The 23,844-nt window shown below is 36.4% G+C and overlaps 4 protein-coding genes across 13 annotated transcripts; 1 reads left to right on the top strand and 3 right to left on the bottom strand.

Annotated features, from left to right (window-relative positions):
• Positions 1-1,808: 1,808 nt before the first annotated feature.
• LOC110862656 lies at positions 1,809-13,050 on the bottom strand. Of its 10 annotated transcripts, XR_004833471.1 has the most exons (11): positions 11,470-11,591; positions 5,623-5,707; positions 4,935-5,285; positions 4,531-4,812; positions 4,109-4,462; positions 3,242-3,805; positions 2,920-3,177; positions 2,658-2,857; positions 2,475-2,597; positions 2,203-2,414; positions 1,809-2,134 (listed from the first exon to the last, which is right to left on the bottom strand). XR_004833471.1 is itself a non-coding variant. In XM_035845751.1 (9 exons), the coding sequence occupies exons 4-9, from the start codon at positions 7,462-7,464 to the stop codon at positions 6,101-6,103; spliced, it is 951 nt and encodes a 316-aa protein (XP_035701644.1). In that variant the 5' UTR covers positions 7,465-7,763; positions 7,873-7,982; positions 8,056-8,179; positions 11,470-11,606; the 3' UTR covers positions 6,011-6,100. The 10 variants fall into 10 exon arrangements, 5 of the variants coding, with proteins under 5 accessions (XP_035701644.1, XP_035701643.1, XP_035701645.1 ...); XR_004833472.1 differs by lacking the exons at positions 5,623-5,707; positions 11,470-11,591 and having other exon boundaries at positions 4,531-4,748; positions 4,935-5,051; XM_035845751.1 differs by lacking the exons at positions 1,809-2,134; positions 2,203-2,414; positions 2,475-2,597; ... (5 more) ...; positions 4,935-5,285; positions 5,623-5,707 and adding exons at positions 6,011-6,267; positions 6,355-6,577; positions 6,672-6,757; ... (3 more) ...; positions 7,873-7,982; positions 8,056-8,179 and having other exon boundaries at positions 11,470-11,606.
• Positions 1,987-3,310, bottom strand: LOC110862657 (tyrosine-protein kinase receptor torso). Its single transcript, XM_035845738.1, has 6 exons — positions 3,274-3,310; positions 2,920-3,177; positions 2,658-2,857; positions 2,475-2,597; positions 2,203-2,414; positions 1,987-2,134 (listed from the first exon to the last, which is right to left on the bottom strand). Exons 1-6 carry the CDS (start codon positions 3,308-3,310, stop codon positions 1,987-1,989), a joined length of 978 nt encoding a protein of 325 aa, XP_035701631.1.
• Positions 13,051-14,014: 964 nt separating the features above from the next.
• LOC110862655 (esterase FE4) lies at positions 14,015-17,075 on the bottom strand. The gene is given in 12 exon segments (XM_035845754.1): positions 14,015-14,331; positions 14,404-14,593; positions 14,666-14,941; positions 14,944-14,984; positions 15,198-15,377; positions 15,441-15,640; positions 15,701-15,740; positions 15,742-15,769; positions 15,882-15,996; positions 16,127-16,286; positions 16,353-16,490; positions 16,688-17,075. Coding segments are annotated over 10 exon segments (1,329 nt in total). The 5' UTR covers positions 16,892-17,075; the 3' UTR covers positions 14,015-14,331; positions 14,404-14,593; positions 14,666-14,718.
• Positions 17,076-17,685: 610 nt separating this feature from the next.
• On the top strand, positions 17,686-20,930 carry LOC110862659 (cytochrome P450 2J6). The gene is made up of 8 exons (XM_022111874.2): positions 17,686-18,067; positions 18,396-18,519; positions 18,592-18,719; positions 18,915-19,194; positions 19,578-19,748; positions 19,817-19,893; positions 20,083-20,263; positions 20,335-20,930. Exons 1-8 carry the CDS (start codon positions 17,692-17,694, stop codon positions 20,786-20,788), a joined length of 1,791 nt encoding a protein of 596 aa, XP_021967566.2. The 5' UTR covers positions 17,686-17,691; the 3' UTR covers positions 20,789-20,930.
• Positions 20,931-23,844: the final 2,914 nt, after the last annotated feature.

Below are 23,844 nucleotides of genomic sequence, written 5' to 3'. Positions count from 1 at the left end.
TGACGTGGGAGCGAGATGATGTTGCGTAAATTTATCCTAATTGGACTTCGTAATTGGACTTGTCAATTTTATCTCAAATTGGGATAACAACTTACAAATATTTTAATTAGACTAATATCACGAGTTTTGAGCAGATGAAACGGACAAATGCCGTGTTTGATAAAATAAAGTATGACCGGGTCTGTTCTAGTGTTCCCAACGAGGTCGAGACCGAGATCTCGAGTAAAAGTTCGAGACGAGCCAATTTTCCTTCCCGTATTCGATTTTTGTGTTTTGGTTGGAAAAATTTGCATCGGTTTCGACGGGCATAATAGGCCCCTGTAGTACAAGATACGCCGTAAAACGGCCGAAAAACACTATTTTTAAACACTAATATTTTAGACATCCCGCCATAGATCGAAAACACGGAAGATTTCGATATAGTTGTAAATGGGAGGAATCTAAGCTTGACCTTCTCTGATAAGATTCCGATTTGTTTTAATAACAAAAATAAGTAGGAATACGTATCCGTTGACATAATAGGCGAAAAGTCAAAATTTAGACATTTAGAATTTTCGCGCCTCAGGTAGTTATTACAAGAAAAAAAGTTCCCACCAAGAGATGTAGCTATTCCACCGCTCGATATAACCATGTCATCTGTTTTTCTCTATCATGCACCCAACGTGCATCAAGCGCTAAAAGATCGGTATTTCAAAAAGTTTCGAATAACGGTATGCGTTCCTTATACGTAAATTTGAGAGATGGTCACAAAGCTCAGATATCGCTAAACGAGCTTTTTGTTTAACATTGTCGTGTCTGCTGATAAATGTACTATACCCCACATTCAGCTAGTGGACGTGGATGGAAAAAATATAAAATCCCATCTCCAACCTTTTATCTAAAATATTTTAATTAAATAGATATCGTAACAATTTTAGGTCATAATATACGAGGTTTTACTAATTAGATGCATGTTCGAACTTAGTGTTTGCATTTTAAAGAATTAAAATCAAACATTCACTCGTGTCTTCTACATATCTGTGTTAGTTGCTGTTGAAAAATTATTAAAATAAGTACTGCAGGTTGTCAGGACTGGAACATATATTATTTCATATACGAAATTTTGTCTATCTTAAACCCCATACTTAACAAAAATGGAGTTTTTATTATGACATTTGATTTATTTATTTACTCATTTTATGAAAGAACGTGGCAACTAAAATAGAATCTCTAGTAAATTACTTACATTCCAGAGCAACGTTCGCTCACAATGGGGTCGCCGGTGAGATGAGACCATCTTAAATCATCTCATGATTAGACGAGTTTAACCGCTGATCCAGATTAGTATAACTTTTGTCAAAGAAAGTCACTTCTGTACAAAGTTATAACTTCGAAATTTCAGGAGGACTGACATATCCCACTCCAAGCAGTTTAGCTAGGGGTGTCACTTAAAAAATAAAATTGGTCGGTACACCTCTCGTTTTCCAACAGGAAGTTTTTGAAAATCGTCAAAAATATAGCCTAAATTTGCACACTAAAAACTATTTAGTTTCATTTGCGGAATACGGAAATAAAATGTTTTCTTCTCTTAAAGGGTTTCCGAATGGTGTTGAAATTTGTTTGTATTCGTGAAGCTACCAGGTTTCCTGGGAAGTTATATTTATTCCGCATTTTTAGTGAATGAAGAAATTCCTTCAATTAGTTGGAAATTGACAAATATGTATAGAAAATCCAAATTGAATTTCAAAAAAAATTGTTAAATTTCAACGCCGAAGAAATATTTGATTACCCCAAAATTAAAAGAAACTACTAAAGCTTCAACCATGTTATTGTTGTGCGCTGTTTTACATCAATTTATTAAACCAATCCGGTACCTTAACAACTAGCAAAGATATCATAGATATCACAAACTGCTTGGAACAATACAAGTAATTATTATCATTCTTTATTAACACAAGTGGTGTTACACCACTGACAAATTCGTCAAATTTATAAGAAAGTTTAAATTCAACGCACTTCCTCATATTCGCATTCCACTCCAATCTGTCCATCCGGCACCATTTTCTCGAGTTCTTGTCCAATCAGGTGAATAATTTCGGAAAATTCTGGCCTACTTGCAGGATCGTTCTCCCAGCAGGAATTCGTCAAAGCGTAACTAACCAAGAAACATGCATTTTGATGTCGGATTTAGTATTTTATTTAATTTAACTCGTACACACTCACCACACATCCGGACATCCGTTTGGCCGTGGGGGTCGCAACCCGGAAGACAGTGCTTGGATGAATGCCTCGTTCCAAGTCAAAGTCGGATATGGTTGGTCACCAAGACTGAAAATCTCCCAGATTGTCACCCCGTACGACCACACGTCAGACTTGACCGAGAATTCGAACGCTTTCAGAGATTCGAGGGCCATCCAGCGCCACGGGAGGGGTGCCTGGACACACAATAATTATGTAGATAAATTTAATTCTCAAAGTAAAAAGTCAATGTTCACCTTGCTCCTTTTGACGTAATTTCGATAATCATATAATTTCCGGGATAATCCGAAATCACTTATTTTAATCGACAACTGTGAATCCAATAGACAATTCCTGGCCGCCAAATCGCCATGTAGTACCTTTAAAAGAAAATATCTATATACTTTAAAATCAAGGCTAAATAATACTTAGATTCTCACATTATTTCCTGCTAGGAACTCCATTCCTTCCGCGATCTCTTTACACCATCGGACAAGTGTAATATTACCGAAGAGAGTCGTATTTTCATAGTTTCCGCTGCTTGAAATAGCATCTCGCCCTTCGAATTGTGTCGCATGATCACGAAGATATTTAAGAAGACTTCCGTTCTCACATAATTCCAAGATTATGCTTACTTTCCCTGCTCGCAGAGAATTTAGTAGAAATATAAAATCGAATTAAATTACCTCCATTCCTACTTACCCCTTCGTATCTCTGTAATGCAGAATCCCAAAAATTCGACGATATGCTTATGTCGTCCAACGAATAAGTTGATCTTAATTTCTGCTAAAACTGATCGAATCTGTTCAATCGTAATGCCAATTCGTGGCGTCTTAATGGCCACGGTTTTCATCACAGGGACACCAGTTAATTCGTCGAAGCCTAGATTTAACACTCCTTGCGCGACAACGCCGAATGCCCCGCTCCCCAAAATAATGACGGCCTTATCTTCCGAGTTTGCTAAACCGAAGGGATATAAATTTATTAAAGTTAACTAATAATAGTATATCCACAATGTACCCACCATAAATAAAATCTTTCGGCAGTATTTCATACTTTCGGTCGACCGCCAAACCTTGAATTTTATCGTCATCATTGGCACAAATGGAATTACTGCCGTTGTAAAAGGACTCGATTTCTGCTTGCGGAAACTACGATCTTTTCGGAAAGTATTTTAAAAGCAAGAATAAGACCAAGGTTCCAATCACTATTGTGACAATTACGCCCAATCCGATGTAAAGGAGAACAGTTTTGGTGTCCAAACTTTTCCTAGAATTATAGTTTAGGCTTCGAAGATCTTCACTCGGTGACCAGGGGTAGTCTTCGCAACTTATCACGGATCTCGGTAGATATTCAGGATTTAGCCAGAACGGGTTTTCACTTAATTTTATATTTACTACTCCCTCAATTTGCGAAACGTTGAGAAACGACGGCCTAACGTTTGTTGGCTTCATGTCGCAGCGCTCTTCGTTAAAGAACACAACACAGACATTTTTGGCCGAAATGAGTTGGATGGGATCATCTTCGTAGTCCAGACGGCGTCCAAAGGATTCGCACGATTTTATTTCTGTGTATGCTTGAGAAATTTCTAAAAAATAGGAGTATTTTGGTACATATTAATTTTTATGAACCGGTATCAGACATCGCTAAAGTGACCAAATATAGTAAAAAGTAACAAAAAGCAGTTGTTCAAAAATTTCCAAAATATTTTGACATCATTCCCCTGTCAAACGATAGCTACTTTTGCAAAATGTTCAGCCAAGCGTGCCTCTAGTTCTAGGAAGAAGCCCCAAAATTAAAATGTATTTCGAAACTCCACAATATATTCTCCCCAGATTAAAGTATCGCCAACGCAAACATTTCAAATATTTTTCTTCCAACCATTACTTACCTGAACTAAGAAGTATCACGATCCCCCTATCAGGATGATGCTGCACATCATCGTTTTCCTCTTTCCAAACTGATTTCTTACTTAAAGATGAATTGCACCCGCTAAACGATCCGACTCGCGGAATTTTTCTATAAGTATCGGCGAAATTCCACCATTTCGTCAAATTACTTGCGTCAAAGGATGGCCGTATGCGGACCGTTTGCGCGTAAGGGGAACAATTAATATCAAGGTAAAGTTGGACACACCCTTGGTGCACGATTATCGAGGTTATTTCCCCTGCCCGAAAATAGTACGGGATTTCCCAGCAAGTTGAAATATCTGGATTTGTCCTGTGATCAATTGTCCAATTCGAACCTGCACGGAGAATTTCGAAACTTCGACGATAAACTAATATAATTGTATGAATAACTTGTATACTATACCGAATTGAGAATTATGCATTGTGAAGCTAAATTCTGCCCTGGTGTCATTTATATGGTCAGGGTCCACACACTTTCTAACACTATGAATCTCTCCGCGCGGATTTAAAAGTTTTAAATTTCTTAGGACCGGTGACCCTGAGTATAAAATGTCCCCATGTCCAGTAACACAATTAAAATCGGTAAACATGGCAATGCAGTGGCCTCCGGTATCCATTGAACTATATTTTATAAGCGTATTATTTAATTGTTGACAGCCTGATATTCGAAAGGTAACATTTTTTCCTGCAATTTAGAGTTCGTCATTTGTTATTTCCATAATTAATTCTATAATATCTGGTAACTATGGTACCCCCGTATTTAATTTAGTTTATATGGAACTTTTAATAAATAATTTACTCTGATACCTCTAAAGACTTCACTCGAATATAAAACAAGTTCCAATATTTCCAATGTGTCGCCATACAATCCTTGCAAAGTCGCGCGGTAAGATTCAGATTTTAAAACGCTGACGCACAACATTAATGACTTCACTTGGAAATAACTTCCACCATTGTCGTCACCATTGCTGAAATCAATTGTCACATTGTCCAGGATTGTCGGTCGATGCACAGTGGTGTGATAATTGCAGAATTTATTAGGAAAATAGACAACGCAAGAATCAAGGTGTTCTATTTGAATGACTCGGGTATCCGTATTCTTCAGAGTATGGCACGAGTAATAAAGGTCGTCATAAAGATCTACGTCTATCAGCGATCCTGCAAAAATTAATTGATAAAATAGTACCTACTTTTCATAAATGTATGGCGTAGTCGAAAAAGGTTGCGACAATATCTCCAGTTTCTGTTAAACCAGAAGTTGGTGAATATTTTTGTCGGGTTACAATTTTTTAATATGGCAACTAATTGATGACCATATAAGAAATTTTCCGCTAATAATTGCTCCCATCTTGCACATCCTCTTTCAAATACAAAATTTATACAGAGAAGCCGTTACGAGGTAAATAAAGTTAATACTAAAATCCAACAATTATTTAGAACGAATCCAGCTTGACGAAATTTTTGCATAAATTGTCCTTAACTTTCATAGACCAACCTGTTATGTTAAAATTAGTGTCCATAATTACATCCTCGTATCCGTAGCATCGATGGGGTCAAGTTTCGTAAAGATGGTAGCAACTCTATTTTCAGTGACATAATTTTAAATACGAAGCTAACTGAAATCACGTACCCTTAGTAACTATTTTACGATACTACCCGTACGAAAAAAATCGTATAATTCCTGAAGAAAATTCGTGTCGATTTCTGCACAAAGTTTGTACCGCAAATTGGCCCTATTCACTGAAGAAACATTTGTGCAAAAAACTTTCTGCCAAAATTTTTATGCAGAATGAGCTCTGCAGGATGTTTTATGCAGGATGATAAGCCCAAATTCCTGCAGGATGTGTTATGTATGCACAAAAATATTGTAGAATAATGCTGAATTGAATTCTCCAAAATTAAATTTCATTTTATTATTGTTATAATTAAATAACATACAGAAACTATTCATCAAGTATTAATTTTGTGAGAATTTACGTGGCATTTTGAAACTTTCGGGATTCCTCGCGAAGAAAATCGGAAAGTGATTTTGTTATGTCCCTCTTAAAGCGCTTCCTGGCTTTTGAAAGCGATTTGCGTTCTGCTATGCTGAGTCCAACGGGGGGTGGCGTATCGAATCCTTCTTCCTTAATAATGTAGCCTGTAAACAAATCATCCCAAATAAAAACTCAACTGGTACAAAATTGCATTTTTTTAAATTTGACGTTACGTTTCATTCATCGCTTACCAATTACTGCATCTCGACGAGCGGGGTCTATTTCTGGTAACGGGAGAGTGGCATTAGCATTGCATTTCTTTCCATACAACGAATGGCCCGTAAGTTCCTCTGCACTAAAAAGTCTTCTGAAGAGGTTTCGGGCCAAAACCGATGATGACTGTGACGACATCATTTTGATGGATGCAAGTTCAGCTACGTTCATCTTTACTCCAGTTCCTTCGTACAGCTCAACCTGAGAACCGAGCCGGCAAATTATTTATAAATTTTAACAACCAAAGTTGAATAATCGTAGCTTTTCAATCAATTAATCTATCTACCACACTTACATCTGCCGTCTCGTTGGTTTTGTTGAGAAGTTCCTTATACTTTCTCTTTAACTCTCGATATTTAGTTCTCAGGGATCTATATTTTCCTGAAAAACAACGTATAATTAACAATTTAAATCCTATATTTGCTATGGTATTGATATTAAACACCTTTGTATTCATTCGTTTCGGTCGTTTCATTCGATTCTTCCTGTTCACCTTCCAAGTTATGTTGGTTACTGTCATCTGCTAGAATGCCCTCGATAGTTGAAGAGTCGACTTGGGATAGGATATCACCTATCTTTCGGCTTCGGTCCGATGATTCATTTCTGCGAGATTTCTGCTTCTCTGTTAAAACATGCAAACATTTACATCGTACGACGCTGAATAATGCAACAACTGTAAATGCAACCTATTTTCAAAATTGCCTTACTTAGAGGTACATCCACGGAAATATTAGAACGCTTTCTAGTTGGCTCGACCTTTTGTAACCTTTCGTCGTCACTGACCTGAGCTGCTCGCTCATCTGCTTCTACTGTTAGCTCATCGCATCCGCCTTAATACAGTATTATTTTAAATAATTATTTAAATTACTTAGTTTATTTCGTAAAAATACTATAAATAAATCACACTACTTACCAATATTTAGTATCCTCCCTAAAAACTCTTTTCCTCGTGTCCAAATAATTGATTTGGTCTTCCCAATTAGTTTCCTTCCGCTTGATCTCAAACCACCATCAGCTAACTGGTCGATTGACACGACAGAAAACGTTTTTGGGTCTTCATCTACCCACTCAATTAGTAAGTAATCCATAGTTTTATTATTTGTTTAATTAAAACACAACTTTTTCTTTAAAAGCGTGAGTTTTAAGGGAATTTATGAGTGTTTTCACGTAGGGCTTGCAGTTAAATTACCCACCACTTCTGCATCGCAAGATTTAGTGCTGAGCGGGGTGAAGTAATATATTCTTTGCTATTCGGTTGACTAAGAAAATTTTACTCAGAATTTTTTTTTATAAGCATTTATCAACTTTATAATTGTTATTATGTCGGGTCGAAAATCTTACAAGAATTATTTTCGATCACCTGGTGGCGAATATTCCACGACAGTTCCTAGAAGAACGAGAGCAAGAGTGATGTGCATGGTAAGAAAAAGTCAAACGTAGTTATAATCTCAAATATAACAATAATCATTCGAATAATTTGTTCCTGCCTCCCAGACCTCAAGAAGGTCTTTAATCACGTCCGCTTCACAGCATGATAACGAGACTCGAGGACTTGACGATGAAGCCCTTGATGACAGTATTGACGCTGGATATGATGAAAATTCTACTAATTTCGAACAGAATCTGGTGTGTACATATTCTACGACTTATAATTTATAATTACGAAATATAATTCTTACTTAAATTTAATCGCAGAACGAGGACGAAAGTCAACCAAATATAAGCGATGACGAAAGCAGCTTTCTCGAGTCAAGTGACGAGGACACAATACCTGTGAGTCACCCATTTCCGCACGTCATGTTCCTAAATATTCAATTAACAATGCACTTTGTAATAGGAAGATCTGGCAAATCTACTATATCCGACAGCAAAAGTTACATCTAGAGAAAGTTGTTTATTAATATTCGCCTTTGCAATTCGCCATAAATTAACAAAATCTGCCATGAATGACCTCCTCAGTCTTATCAATTTTCATCTGCCATTTGGAGCAACAATACCTTCATCTACCTACCTGCTAGATAAATCGATCGGTTTAGATTTGGTTCTGCAACTAAAAATATCGACCGTGAACAATGTGAATCTTTAGTTGAGGGCAATTCGGAGCAATGCAAATCATGCCAGACTGTCCTCGAGCCAAACCAACTTGTAAAAAACGGACGGTTTTTTGTCTTTCAAAATTAAAAACCTAATGGAGAATCTTTTGCAGAAAGTTGAAGTCCAGAGATCACTTTTGAAAAATATAAATCGACGGTCAAATCCTTGCAATGCTGACATTCACGATATCACAGACGGAAACTTGTATAAAAGGCTTAGACTTAAACCATCAGATATAACCTGCTCAATGAATTCAGATAGAATTGCAATTTTTAAGTCGTCCCAATTTTCAACATGGCCACTACTGATCTCTATCAACGAATTGGATTATCCTCTCCGAAGGAAAAATACTCTGCTGGCTGGACTTTGGTTTGGAAACAAAAAACCCAACTTTAACACCTTTCTGGGACCACTGGTTGATCAGAGTCAAGAGTTAGCCGAATTTGGAATTGAATGGAAAACTGATAACAAGGTGTATAGAAGTAAAGTCTTTTTTACTATGTTTTCTGCCGATTCTGTGGCCAGATGTCAAATACAATTTATAAACCAATTCAACGGAGAATACAGTTGTCCTTGGTGCTTAGTTAAAGGGGAAACTTATCACCTCAGTGAACGAAGCCATAAATGGATTTTCGATCCTACAGAAAAAGCAATCAACCGCAGTCATACTCAATTCACTAATCATCTGCGGAGTCTTCAAGAACAACTAGAAAATGGGACTTCTGTATCCACAGTGTTTGGTGTAAAAGGAGCTTCAAAGCTTTTGCTAATTCCAAAATTTGATATAGTCCAAGGATTTACATTCGATTATATGCATACGTGTTTGCTGGGTGTTGTTAGAACGCTAACACTGGCGTGGTTGGACTCGAAGCAACACAATGAAGAGTTTTATATTGGAAATCGATCAGAAGAAATTAACATGAGGATTAAATTGTGCAAAGTTCCACTTGACTGTAGACGAACATTACGTGGACTTAAGGACGTCAAGTATTGGAAAGCCAGTGAATGGAAAACTTGGATGCTAATTTCTGTGCCTATTTTGCATGGAATATTACCTAACTGCTATAGGAAACATTTCGGCAAACTTGTTACTGCCGTCTGTCTTCTTTCCCAAGACCAAGTCAAACACGAAGACAGCCTTGTCAGCACGCCGTCACGTGAATTTTAATATATTTTCCAGTCGAAAACTTAATGGCCATTTACACGTCGGAAAATCTGAAAAAATTCGTTCTTTTCGAACTTAAACTTGATAAGGGGGTGGAGGTTGTACCATCAACGCGGATTTCAAAGGAAAAAACAATTTGTAAGTTTCCTGATCCAAGCGCTCTTCCCGGAAAGAATTGGATCAATTACGAAATATTATACGTCAGCACTTACGGTAAATTAATTTTATGTTCAAAATCATGTTAATAAAATTATTAAATTTATGCAATAAAATCATTTTCCATTTGTAGATTCATATGATAAGGCAACGAAGAAATTCAGGAAATATATTGAAGACCGACCCATTGACTCGAAAGCGAAATGAAGCGAATTGAAGCGAAAACGAGCAACCACGACGGCGAAGGCGTAAAATACCTGCTAAAGGGCGATCACTCCGGAGCCACCATCTATTGATTCTCGTCGCGAAAGTAAGCAAAACAAGATTATTTCCGTTACTACATATCTAAAAACTTGGTATTGATTCCTACTATAATAGAGATTCCTTCGACTTCAAGTATCTATCCTTTCAAGACTTGGTGGATCAGTCTTTCCTAAGGATTTGTATGCAATTCTTTATCATATGATAGTGAGCGATATTCGTAGTGGAATTCGGTTAACAGGAAGGAGCAATAAAGTTCCTTTTGCAGATAGATTATCGGATAAGCTTGTTCGAGGTCTGTTAACTTACTAATTGAATAACTATTTATATTTGTTATGAAAAGAGTACCAATATTTCTTTTGCACATTAGATTCTGTCCAAGCGGGAAATCCAGATCCTTCTGTTAACCACTCAAGAATCAATTCCTATAATGGAAGTTGGTTCTGGATGAAAATGATTCCAACTAAAAACGATGTTGACTTCACGACAAACGCAGAAACGCCGAGTGGAGAAACGTCTTCAACAAACGCGGAAACGGAAACGGACGAATTCTCCCCACTACCCATTGAGGACGACAACTCAGCTCGGAATTCCCCACTTCCCGGAACAAGTAGTTAGCCACCAGATTAACGAGGATAGTGGTGTGAGAGAGGTGATTAATATAAATGACATCAATTCGGTATATGATAATTTAAATTTGAGTAGTAACTAAAATAGATATAGAACAATATCCTTGTAAGAGCTCGAAATTAGATATTTGTATTTTGTGTGACTTATCTCAAAGTTGTATTGCAATTTCGTCATTCTTTGAGCCGAAAATGCATAATTTTGCCCAGAAATGAAGATAAATATTTTTGTACCCCAATGTATAATTCATCTTTATAATATTTAAATAGTATTGTAAGACGATAATAACTTATGTATGCATAAATGTTGTTATTTGAGAAATTGGGTTTGTAATAAATAGCAATTTAAATTAGAATAAGTGTGTAAATCAATTTGTGTTAATTTCACGCATATCATTAGTACATAAATTGGACGAGATTCGTATAAAAAATGTACTAAATTCTCACTCCATTAATGCATATTAATCATCACCAAATTCCTACTGGATTCGTACTTCTATATTTGCGTTAATTTTGTATACTTGTAGTGCAAGTAAATATGCACTGACAATTTTTTAGCATCACATTTGTAACTGTGAACTTGCACCAGATTTGTAACAGCAAATTTCACATTTTAACGGAAAATCTGCATTAATCTCTAAGTACAAGTTTTGTACATAAATTGCAGACCTTGGTTCGTCAGGACCTCATTAATGACCCCATACAAATTTACCCAAAAATAGCCTTCCACCTTATGTAACGCCCACTTTGTCCATACCACATTCATTTAGTATTTATTACAATTTCCTTACCTGAAGCTAACGTTAGCCGGACGCCAGAAAAGTCTGGTACAGTTTCAGACACAACTTTTCCAATGGCGTTTCGAAAGTTGGGATTCTTCACACATTTCGAGTTACAATGGCTAAAAGATCTCGGGCTGACGTGAAATCCTAACGCGGGAAGGCTTCTTGTCACGTACGTATTAAGAATTTGAATACTGCTTCCGCCGCATTGTGAACCACTGTACAGTTCGACACATCCGAGAGAAACAACTAATTTTGGGTTGGTCATGGTGGCAATTTCTGTAGGAATTTGTCCACATGTGTTGCTTAAATTTCGGGAAGTAAATTCAGACGAGTTGAACAGCCACCGATTACCTATCCATAGATTGAGATACAATATTATAAATAATTTTTAAGCCAACTTAGTAACATTTTCTTCAATAACGCTTGTCGGAGGCTTACAATAAAGAAGTTAGATATTTTAAAAAATGACGCCATTCTAATTATAATTAATCTAGCGTAAAAAGGAACGATGAAAAAGCCAAGTTTTTCATTTTTCATTTTTATTGGAAATTTGGATAAACGATTACTTGAATTTAACAAATACATAAGTTGTCAAAGCTCACAACCAAAAACCCCGTTTCCCCAGATAATTGTTCCCCCCCATTTCCTCACCATTCATCCAATGGTTTAAGTCATAGCCTTTCCCGAAGGTGAAAGCGTACTCTTCCACATTTCGCCAGTTTCCAACGCCCTGTTGAATCAAACACTTGTCACAGTTACTGATCGATTCCACGCGCAGATTTCTCCCGGTAAAATACGTCGTTAAATCCGAACTTCCAGTTGTCTCATTTCCCTCAATTTTTAAAACACTGGATGAGTTACAATTATTATTCTCGTAAAGTATCACACAATTTCCGTAAGTCCTAAGCGATCCGACACTGGTCCGAGGTAAGTCTGGTAGACAGCCGTTCACCGTTAGGTTGGTCGTGTTCCCTAAATTTGTGGACAGATCATATCTCTTACATTAATAATATTAATATAATATCTAATAGAATTACTAACCTTCAAAATCTACTTCAGTGGTGACAGATATTTCAAAACAGTTTACAACTGTTACACATATAATTATAAATAGGTGGCGAAACAGCATTTTCATTATTTTAATTCAATATTAGAGCTGAATATATATTTTTTGGATAAATTGACACGTATAGTAAAACAACGTCGTCATTTTAATTCAATTATTTAGAATGGATTTCCTCCTTGAGAATTACTTAGTTTTAAGTGCACTCGGAATTACAGAGTTTTTTTCGCAAGAGGAAAACCGCACGTAGGAGACGGAAGTGAAGTTGATAATGCACAGCAGGAGGAAATTGGAAATTGCTAATAAAACAACTCATATATGGGTTGGAGACATTATGATAGCATTTGCAAATTTATCTCAATTTATGACGTATTCAGAACTACCAACAAAGTTGACGTCAATTTTTGATATCTCTACCAGGGTTTTATTCCAAAATTTACAACCCACGGGTTTTAATGGGTTGTATAATAAAACCAATAAAACTTTCAATGGGTTTCTTAAAAAAATATTTTATAGCTAATTTAAAATTAAATGCAACTATATCTAATTCGTCGTTAAGCATGTACATATAAAGAAGTTTTAGTCTTTTTAAGAATTTTTTTATATCAATTTTGACAAGGCTTAACGTTCATCACTGATTTTCATGAGATTTACGTGAAAATGGTAATAATGAAATACGCTTCACATTTGAAGGAAAATCACTTTTCCAAGCTATTGACTATCTTTTTCACTTTTAAAATGCAAGTTTATGTTAAAACTATTCAAAATACGAATAAACCCCATTAAAACCCAAATAAAACCACATAAAGCCCATTTAACATGGTCAAACCCGTTGGGTTTAATATACCTACTATTCAGGAGGGGTGTCGGACACCCGGTGTCCGCTTCATGCAAAAAAAAGATAAAATTACTTAAATGTGTTTGGTACAAAAAGTACAGTAGAAAAACAACTTTTATTTCAAACAAAGCACTATTTATCAGTCAAATCAATTGCTTAGACGAAACATTACTATTTTTATCAACAGAAAAATTAAATAAAAGAGTAGCCACGACAATCAATGACGATTGGTTGTCGTGGCAACCATTAATTAATTAACCACACCAACTTACCAATTCAAATTTAAATTATTCACTGGAGAAGAGAGAAAGACGACTGCTGCGGCTGGAATGTGACTCGAGTCGAGAGAACCGCGTTGCTCGTGACAACGTGAGTCTCACTTTGCCGAGTTGGGTAATAGCATGAAGAGGAGAAAAGCATTGAGATGAGACTGCGCGAAGTCAAATTCGCACACACACAGACAGACTGCAGCATCAAAATCTTTAATAGATAAATTTGTAATCCATTAAAACCCATTAAAACCCTACAACCCATTAAAACCCTACAACCCAATAAAACCCTGGGTCAGAATACCATAATCTCTACTCGAGAAACATATCTCAAAATGAAATATCTTCAACATATGGAAATTAAGTGGCGACACAATAATGTGAGCGGAACTGACCTAAATTTATTGACAAATTTGGTCGTGAAAAAAACAACAAATGCATATGTACATATTTGGATAAATTCAAATTTGCCGCTTCAATTTTTCAACGTAAGTATACTCCCAGGTTATGCATCTCCTTCCCATTTCTTGCCGTACTCTTTGAGGGGAAGACTGTCCCAAAATTTCCAGCTGTTTTGAAACGCATCATCTACCTCAGTCATTATCGGAGTTTCGTTAATTTGTAAATACTCCTGGCGCTTATTAGCTTTTAGCGGGGTCCACTCGGATGTCAGATCGCCCCAAAGTTTACCAGGTTTCCTAAACCAAATATGGTATCGAGTTTGATTTTCTTTTAAAAATAGCGGGCTTAATTTATAAATCTCAAGTTACCCATCCTTCGCAAAAGAGGCCCAAAGGGAGACAAAGCTTTTAGAAAAATCATAATTTGTGCTATCCTTTCCAATTTTTTTGAAAAATTTTTCCAATGGCGGTCTCGGTTCGAAGAGGTATGGCAGCTCGTCGGCGTGTATGGGAAGTCGCTCATCAGTCGAAGTTGTATCGTCCTTAGTGACATCTTTACCTAGAAATTGCAAAAAAACTAGTAAAATTCGAACTATTAAAATTTTAAAATTCCTGAAAATCTCCAATTTACCTTCCTGACTGCCCGAAATCGCCGCAGCTTCCAATCCTCCCGCACTGACGGGCTCAATAATTGAAGGCATACACTGTCGTAAAATTTGCATAGGCCGCCGCAACTTTTCGCGTACAATATGTGATCGATCTCTCCGAAATTAATCGATCCAAATCAGTCACACTTTCCCCGGTGAGTTCTGAACCGCCAAAATAAAATTTTCGAATCTGCTCAGTCACGATGCTCGGATCTTCTGCGGTGTCATGGTAGAGGAGCGAGGAGGGAAAGATGCGGCCGAATTTTGCGTTTATTTTCTTAATTTTTGCGGGTGTGGAAAGCACTGTAAAATATTAATGTTAAAAATCGGTTCGTGGAAGGGGCCGTTCGAAAAATAAGTATCGCCAAAATCGGGATTTTTACAACCCCCGCCCCACTGCTCGGGGCAAGATAAGAATTTTAAGAAGGCAGAGATAAGCGACCGCCGTCCCTTTTCTTGCATTACGTATTTTATGAACGTTCCCAACTATTTCCAAATTTTATTTTTTTCACTCACTCCCCTTCCCATGGTTCCTGTTTCATGCGCCACAAACCCAATAATGATTGGAACCTTGTTAAATTCCCCTTTTTGCATCAGACTCCACGGGTCCTCACTTAAGAATGTGTAATTATCGCCATCCTCAGCTTTATACGTTTCGATCGTTGGACTCATGTGGACCGCGTTTGAGTCGAATCCCTGCAAAAAATAGTTCTTTTTATTTCATCAAAATTTTAAATTTTCAAAATTTCCGCCACTTACGAATTCATTAAAGGAAAGCGACTTCACGGCGAGCAGCTCAGGTTTAATTTTCTGCAGACATTCTACCAAATATTCAGCATTGCTGGAGGGACAGTCAAGCTCAGCGGCAAGTTTTTTCGCTTCTTTAACACCCGTCCCGGCACGCGTGACGTAGGGACATGTGGCGGTCCCGCTTTGTAGAATGGCGCGATGGAACAAACCTAGAGTAGGTGGCAAATTTTGAAATTTTGAAAATTTTGAGAAATAATAATTCATTGTACCTTTCGCCATTGGGGATACGGTTAATAATGACACTGCCGCACCGCCAGCACTTTCTCCAAAAATGGTGACTATTTAAAGAATTAAAAAAATATTTGCAAATAAATCCTCAAATTTGCACACCGGCAAGTAATCTTGTCGTCGCGAATTTAGAAACTTTATGAAAGTTGAAAGTCATCTTACTTATTTTTGTCACCAGAAAATGCCGCAATATTCTTCTGCACCCAGTTTAACGACATCACCATATCTTTCAAACCCTGATTCCCACGGGCTGATTTTACTCCAGCATTCAAAAATCCTGGAAATATACCAATTCGATTTTAAGCGGAATTACTTAATTCACTCAAAAAGCGTTCAAAAATCCTGGAAATTTATCAATTCAATTTTAGCGGAATTTATAATTCCTTTCTGAAATTTAAAATATTTACCAAATGCTCCCAGCCTATAAGTCACCGTTACCAAGACGACATCTTCTTCCATAAAATATTTTCCGCCGTACATTCCCCCCGCTCCGTCCACAAATCCGCCACCAGTAAACCATACCATGACTGGGAGAAGATCGGTATTATCTTCACCCAATTTTAACGGCTAAGGATAAAATTTATTTATTTTTCTCGTAATTTCTCAGAAACTTTAAAAAAAATATTTTCACACTTTTGGTGAATAGACGTCCACCGTAAGGCAATCTTCTGTCCCCGTATATCCAAAGACGACTAGGCCTTGTCTCGTACACCCGGTACCGGAATCAGTCACATTTTTCACATCCGTCCAGGATTTTGCTGGTTGAGGAATCTTGAGAGAAAACATATTTCTTAAATTTCCTAAATTTTTCCACAATATTCAAGCATGCAAATAAATTCAAGAATGCAAATAAATTAGCGATTTTTAGAGAAAAGTGTCCTTTTATATTTTTTGATACAACTTTTTCCAAAAATTAAAATTGCAGAATTAAATCATATAATAATATTTTCTCAAAAATTTCAACTCACATCAAATCTTTTTTCCACATGACCGTACGGAATTCCTAGAAACTGGCTGTACCTCCTCCCCTCCCTACTTTCTACAAAGGAACCGGCCAGCCGTCCCGTGTTAATTTCCACCTCTGGGTAACCAACCTCATCACAATTTTCCGCACAACTTGCACGATAAATATTTACCACCACAAATATCAATACAGAAATATGCCGACTCATTTTGCAACAACCTCACTCCACCAGGCTCACTCGTGAACTGTCGACTCGGATGGTCTGGTTCAGAATAACTTGCCACAGACAACCTTGGCCATGACTGCTATCATGTGACGTGCAACGTTGCAATGGAAGTTTCACAAAAAAAATCTTATCGCAAACAAATATTAATATTTATAATGGGGTTTTTCACATCACGACACCTGCATGAATACGCAAACGTTTCTAACTTGTAATGATAAATAAGTAGACTTGCTAAATTCTCCACATATGCATGTACTTCGTAAATATAGATTAAATCTGTATTTTTTTCTAAAATTTTAATCATCTTTAGTGAATACCCCTAATAAAAAAATGCATCCCAACCCAAACTTTCTCGGAATTCTACACGAGAAAAAAAACTTATTTGCTTAATCACTCATAATTAAATCTAACTCAGGCATCTCCACCAACATAACTCTTAGCATCAAACAGAGAGACAGAAAAAAATACCCAATAACCTCGACTAAATTGCATTACACAGAGCAGCACACATTGCACTACAAAAACAACAAAGTTACCATGCCAAAATACATACTCTGCAGGATTGCTCCATGCCATGCAAAAAGTGCCACACTCATCATCTCCATAAACTTTCCATGGCACAGAATACCCAACAAGACGCCGCGGAACCTCATGTGGACATTGCCACATAGAAATTTCCTATCGCTTCAATATTAACAAGCCCCTCCCCTGCCATCCCACAATGTTAAAACCCCCCAACTTGCGCCGACCTTACAAATCCACATCTTGTCATATTTTTTGTGATGCACGTAATGTGCATCGTCACTTGCTTCTCTGTCCAGTATCAGGGTCGACCTTCAACCACAGACTTTGGTCCACCGTATTATTTATCCAACTCATTTAAGGTTTATCGCAACGTTTTTCTCAATCTGTTCCACTTCATCTCAACGTTTACAACTAATTTTGGGTATAAAATTAAGTCTGGAATTGACAACAATTTAATTTCCATGGTTACCGTGTCCAAAACCTGGGCAATAACTAAATACTTAATCGAGCTTATTTCCAAAATCATGATTTCTCTCCCCATCCTTATCACCGCGTTTGTCGGGGCGGTCATTTACTACACGTTTTTTGTCAGGAGGAAAAATAAATTCAAATTGGGCGGGAAGTTTCCGGAAGGTGAGTTATTACATTAGAATAAAATTTATTTAATCAAAAATTATGCACAACAATCAAGTGCGTTAAAATTTCGCATGCATTCATTTAACACAAATCAATGTAAAAATTTATTCAATACATGAACAACTAATTAATTTAAAAAATGTGAAGATTCCCGATGATTAATGGATTTTTATTTAACAAATTAATTTTGACTTTCAAAATAAAAACTGCATACATATATACTAATTTATTCAAAATTGTTAAACTATTAACACCTTAATGATTTTAATTCAAATAAAATTTTCATAGTTAATTTTTCTAAAAAGTTTTCTAAAATATTTACCAGGTCCTCGAGGACTCCCATTTATAGGAAATATGCACCAACTCAACAAGACACATCCTTTCCTCTTTCCTGCAAAATGGGCAGAGCAATACGGAGATATTTACGCGATTTCGATGGCTGGAGTCAAGTACATACGAATTGGAACACCTAGTGTGCATTAAAACTTAATTAAAAATGCCCATTATTCAATATTTTGCAGAACGTACGTCATCTCCGACTATAAAATGGTGAAGGAGATTTTCTCCCAAGAACCTGCCTTCGCCGGACGTCTTCAGACAGGAGGAGAAATTCCGTTAAGCGACTTGTACACGAATGGACAGCTTCATGGTGAGGAATAATTGTCAAGAACTTTAAGTATTAATTATTTTTAATATTCGTATTTTTAATTTTCATATTTAATATTAAACACGATTAAACCTGGAGGCATAAGAATTAGAAGTTTATCTCATCTATTATTTCTAAAATAACTTATTTTAAATTTTAATTTTAATTAAATTAATTTAAAGTTTGATTTTTACTAAGGTATCATAAACACGGAAGGCAAACCATGGGAAGACCTCCGCCGCTTCACCCTCCGCCAACTGCGTGATTTTGGTTTTGGCAAAAATACGATGGAAGCCTTCATTATGGACGAAGTTATGGAAGTCCTGGACTGGATGAAATCAGTCGAAGAGGAATCAATTCCCGACATTAAGAGCAAGATAACTGTCGCTGTCGTCAACTCTTTGTGGATGGTCATTTCCGGTCACCGCTATAAGCATGACGATCCAAAGATATTGGACTTGTCGAAAGAATTAACGGTGTAAGTGAGATGAGGGAAGTCTGAATTTACTAAATGCTATTTAAAAAGGGGCTCGATTATTAAAAAAATACAGTAGTTTTACGTATAATTCAAATTCTACCGCCATGACGGCATTCAAACTTTTGTGTTTGTTGAATGCTATACTCCAGTGTTTTCCCAAGAAAACATTATTTAGTCATTTTCCGACTTATTGTCTATTTTTTAAAATTGTTTAAAAAAATCAGTCACGGATATTGTATTATACACAAATCAATTTTTTCGTACCAGTAGTGATTTAGATAAGAACATAATTGGTTTCTGTAACTAAATATTTTCAGTATCCATAATTATAGTCTATAACAATTAAATTTTTCAATGTTAAATTCAAGCATTAAGAATTTCAGAGTTCTTGAAGAAGCCGCATCAAGTGGTGGGATAGCCTTTTTTTGGCCGTGGGTGGAAAAACTGGGATTTCAAGGCTTCACTGCGTATCGCAATTACCAGGAAAAAATGAGAAACCTCTTCACTGATGTGGTTCGGGATCATCAAGACACTTATTCTGCGGATTACTCGAGGTAAAAATTTTTAATAGCTATTTGTTTTATCTATCTGACCCCAATTAAATTTTACAAAATTTTTGCAGAGATTTTATCGACGTTTTTCTAAAAGAGGTTAAATCATGCGATGACCATGACTCCGCTTTCTTCAAAGACGTCGGAGGTACTTGAGAATATTTTGTCTGCCGCCTTATATTCAATCTTTTTGTAAAAGTCCAGCCACAAAATCTGCTTTAAACCTGGGTTACACATTTTCCCTTAAATTAAGTGGGAAACGAGAACTCAAAGTGTCCTTTTCCAATTTGTCCTCTGTGTATCCTTTCCACTTAAAAAATACTTTAATCATTTTAAGAACGACAACTCATCGCCGTTGTGAAAGATCTCTTCGAGGCTGGGACCGAAACATCGTCGACCACACTATCTTGGATTTTCTTGTACATGGCGACCTTTCCCGAAGTACAGAAAAAACTACAAGAGGAGATTGACGATGTCGTTGGAACTTCTAGACTTTGCTCTATTTCTGATCGACCAAAGTAATTTTTCTAAATATCTCAAAATATAATTGAAATTAAAAAAACTATTTCTAAATATCTCCATATTTCAGCCTCCCCTACGTCGAAGCCTTCCTCGCCGAAACGCTCCGCTACTCCTCCATCGTTCCCGGCGGTGTTGGACATCGCGCCCTGTTTGACGTCGTCTACAAAGGCTACGCATTTCCTAAGGGTACCGCAATAATGCCGAATCAGTACGGAATCCATTTCAACCCAAAGATCTGGGGCGATCCGCAAAACTTCCGGCCGGAACGATTCCTATCTCCGGATGGCAAATCGTTCAAGAAACACGACGCCCTCATCGCATTTTCTACCGGAAAACGTCAATGTGTTGGCGAAACGTTGGCGCGAGACACGCTTTTTCTCTACACGTCAAACATTTTCCAAAGATTCCAAATAAAATTTGACCCAAATAAGGCCAACTCTAATCCTGGTTTTGGATCAATGGCAGGTTTCGTTATGTCGCCGCTGCCCTACAGTATTGTTCTAAAAGATAGGACGATGTAATTATGACTGGTAATCCAATGGTGCATAAAATTATGAAGTAAAGTGATCATTAAGTAATTGAGATAGATAATTATCAAAAACTGTACTCATGGATATATCTTTAAGCAGTTGGGTTGAATAAACTAAAATTTGATAAGCCCACTTAGCAGTTTTAACGGTATTCATGAATCATCCTAAGATACCTCGTACATATACTGACATATATGTCATGAAATTTGCTGGATTTACACTTCTCGAAAATTTACTTTTCCTTTGTTTACCAACCAAACTATATGATTTACTTAAGGACTTCTAAATATTTAATTAAATATCCGATCGAATTATAATCTGAATATTTTCCTTAGGTAAATATGATGTCGACCATATATGTAATTTCCTTTTGGATAAGAGAATCATTATTGAATCTTAAGTTTAATATCATACATATTTTATTACACAAGGATCATTTACATGACCAAATTTCCTGACTGTAAATAAGACTCAAAACTATGGCAATTACATTTGAGAGATTCAACCGTTCTACATAATTCATACAAAATGTTTTTTTGCGTAATTGACTGTTTTGTCCGTCCCTGTTTTTAATGTACACGCTTATGTTCTAAACGCCAGCTTTCTATAAAGGCAGCGATCCACCGTCCAAGGTTTGAAATTCCTTCGTTGTGCAATTTAAGTGTGCGGGACGATTGAATCTTTTTCCAGAAATAATTCTGCCTGTTGCAGAGCTCGAATTATATTATTGTTGTGTTAATATTCCTTAATATGAAATTGACTGTAATGTTTACCTGATTTATATTAATTAGATAAGCATTTAAGGGAAATTTCTCCATTTGTTTACATAATCAATCGTACATTACATACTATCCTTTATCTAGGCAATAAGTAATATAAACATGATCTATAGCATTTATGTCTCCAATATCCTGTATACCCCCGGATATTTCAGATAAACAGTTATTCTGTTATATGATATCAGGCAGCAATGTAAATATTTATTAACCATTTCGCGAATTGAAGCGTTTTAGTAGAGTTTTAAGACCACATTCTGCATAACAAAACAATTAAATATCCTCAAATTTTATGCAATGTTGCGATCAATCCTTCCGCAGATTCAAGTTCAACTCAGAATTCTACGAATTTCTAATTCCAAACCGATACATTATTCCCCACTGCGACAGAAATTTTTTACCAAAAAACTGTCCAACATTTCCGCGAAACTAGGATTAGTATCCTCAACACAATTAATCCTTCTTCTCAATGGGATCTCTTACCTGAAGGAATTCAAGATGTCACTTGCTCGACTAATTTTCGTCTTATTTTTTACCAATTCAATTCCAGTCGCAAGTTTGACGTTGTTTTCTTTATATCGCGAAACCAAACAAATTGTCGCCTTGCTAAATAATCTATTAAATTTTGAAGAAAGGCACGAAATTGTGGGAAAGTCGAGTATAATGGGAATAATTTTAAAATTCACATTGTCTTTCTTTTCTATATGGGGTTTGGTACTAACTTTTGTATGTGCAGTGTTTTCAATTTTTGAGCCAACCTCGGTCCCGTTCTTGACTTCAGCGGTTTCTAGAATATTCTTGAAAAATACATCCCAAAGATGCTTTTTAAACATGGTTGTATACCTTTTGGCATTTTTGTTACAAATATGGACCAACTTTCTCATAGTTAACGGATTGATTACCACGGCATTGCATATCGTTTTGACATCCGTGGTCTGCTTGAACACCTACATGAAAAAATTGCAAATAGTCTCGCCTACAGTATATTCCCAGTGATAATGATGTTGTGCATACTGGTAATCATGATTGTTGGAACTACCGCGGGTAAGGCAAGCCTTCTCTCCACAAAATTCCTTCGTCAAGCAAAAAATACATTGAGTCTCAAGCACGGACACCATGAACGGCGTAAGGTCAGCGCAAGGATGATTCGAAGTTGTCAAAAGATAGAGATCAAGTGTTTCGATACTCCTGTAACGATAATCACACCACTCTTGATAATTGTGGGGTGTAACAAGTTCACGGTGAAGGTTGGCCTTTTGGCATGAAGGGTAGCAAGAAAGTGGTAACTTTATTTAAACGTAAATTTATTGGAGAAGTCATCTTAAGTTTAACTTACTTAGATAATTAAGTAGTTACGGTATTTTATTAGAAGAGCCTGCGCGCCATAAGGAGTGCATGTAAAAAAGGCTCTTCTTTTAATATACAGACGTTAATTAACAATTTAGACAAGCTAAAGCGTACAAATTTGTTATTGTAATATTCTAACTAATCTGATTCATTTGTAAATTAAGTTGCCAATAAATCCCCAATCAACTCACTGGGACCATAACCTTCATGATACTTGCAAAGTAGTTAATACTTAATTAATATAGGCAGGCGTAATAATTTCTGGGCTCAATTTTGTATGGAATGCTATTTAAATTGATTGACAGTCATATAAGAAATAATTAATTTCGTAAATTATATTATCCTAGGCGAACTTGACATATGCTGACTGTCCCATTTTAACTTTTGGTCAGAAATGTATACATTATATATTATCGTGCCAAGTTATGGAAAAATTAAATTTTTATATACGTCAAACTTGTGCAATTTGTTGCTTGACTTGATAGTGGACTTGGGAAATAAACATTTCTCAGATATCTAAAATTTTACGGTAAAAAATTATAAGTAAATAATATTTAATAAAAAGTCTAATATAATTGTTTACAAGAACTATGTCAGCAAAGCTTTGGAGAGACATTAGTTTTCTGTAATAAAATCTCTTACATGTTTGCCAAGCTTTGTCCGCCTATCTGTCCGGGACAGGTGGACAAAGTCACTGGAAGGCGTTTGCACTGAATTGATAGTTAACAGGGGTACGCACATACTACATCGCTATGAATACCAGCATAGAGCTGGTGTATGCAGAACTCGCCAGACAAGAGCATATGCATCTACATATTTTGGGAATTAGGAGTTAGTAGAATAATATTTGCACAGAAATCAGGGCCCGTGACTGACAATGTCCTGATGTCATCATGAAGTAGCCTGGTATATTGAAACTAAATA

This window comes from Folsomia candida, unplaced genomic scaffold (genome assembly GCF_002217175.1).
Source record: "Folsomia candida strain VU population unplaced genomic scaffold, ASM221717v1 Fcan01_Sc064, whole genome shotgun sequence".
Taxonomy (NCBI): Eukaryota; Metazoa; Arthropoda; class Collembola; order Entomobryomorpha; family Isotomidae; genus Folsomia; species Folsomia candida.
The sequence above is the reverse complement of the archived record's forward strand: the minus strand, read 5'-3'. Positions and strand labels throughout refer to the sequence as shown.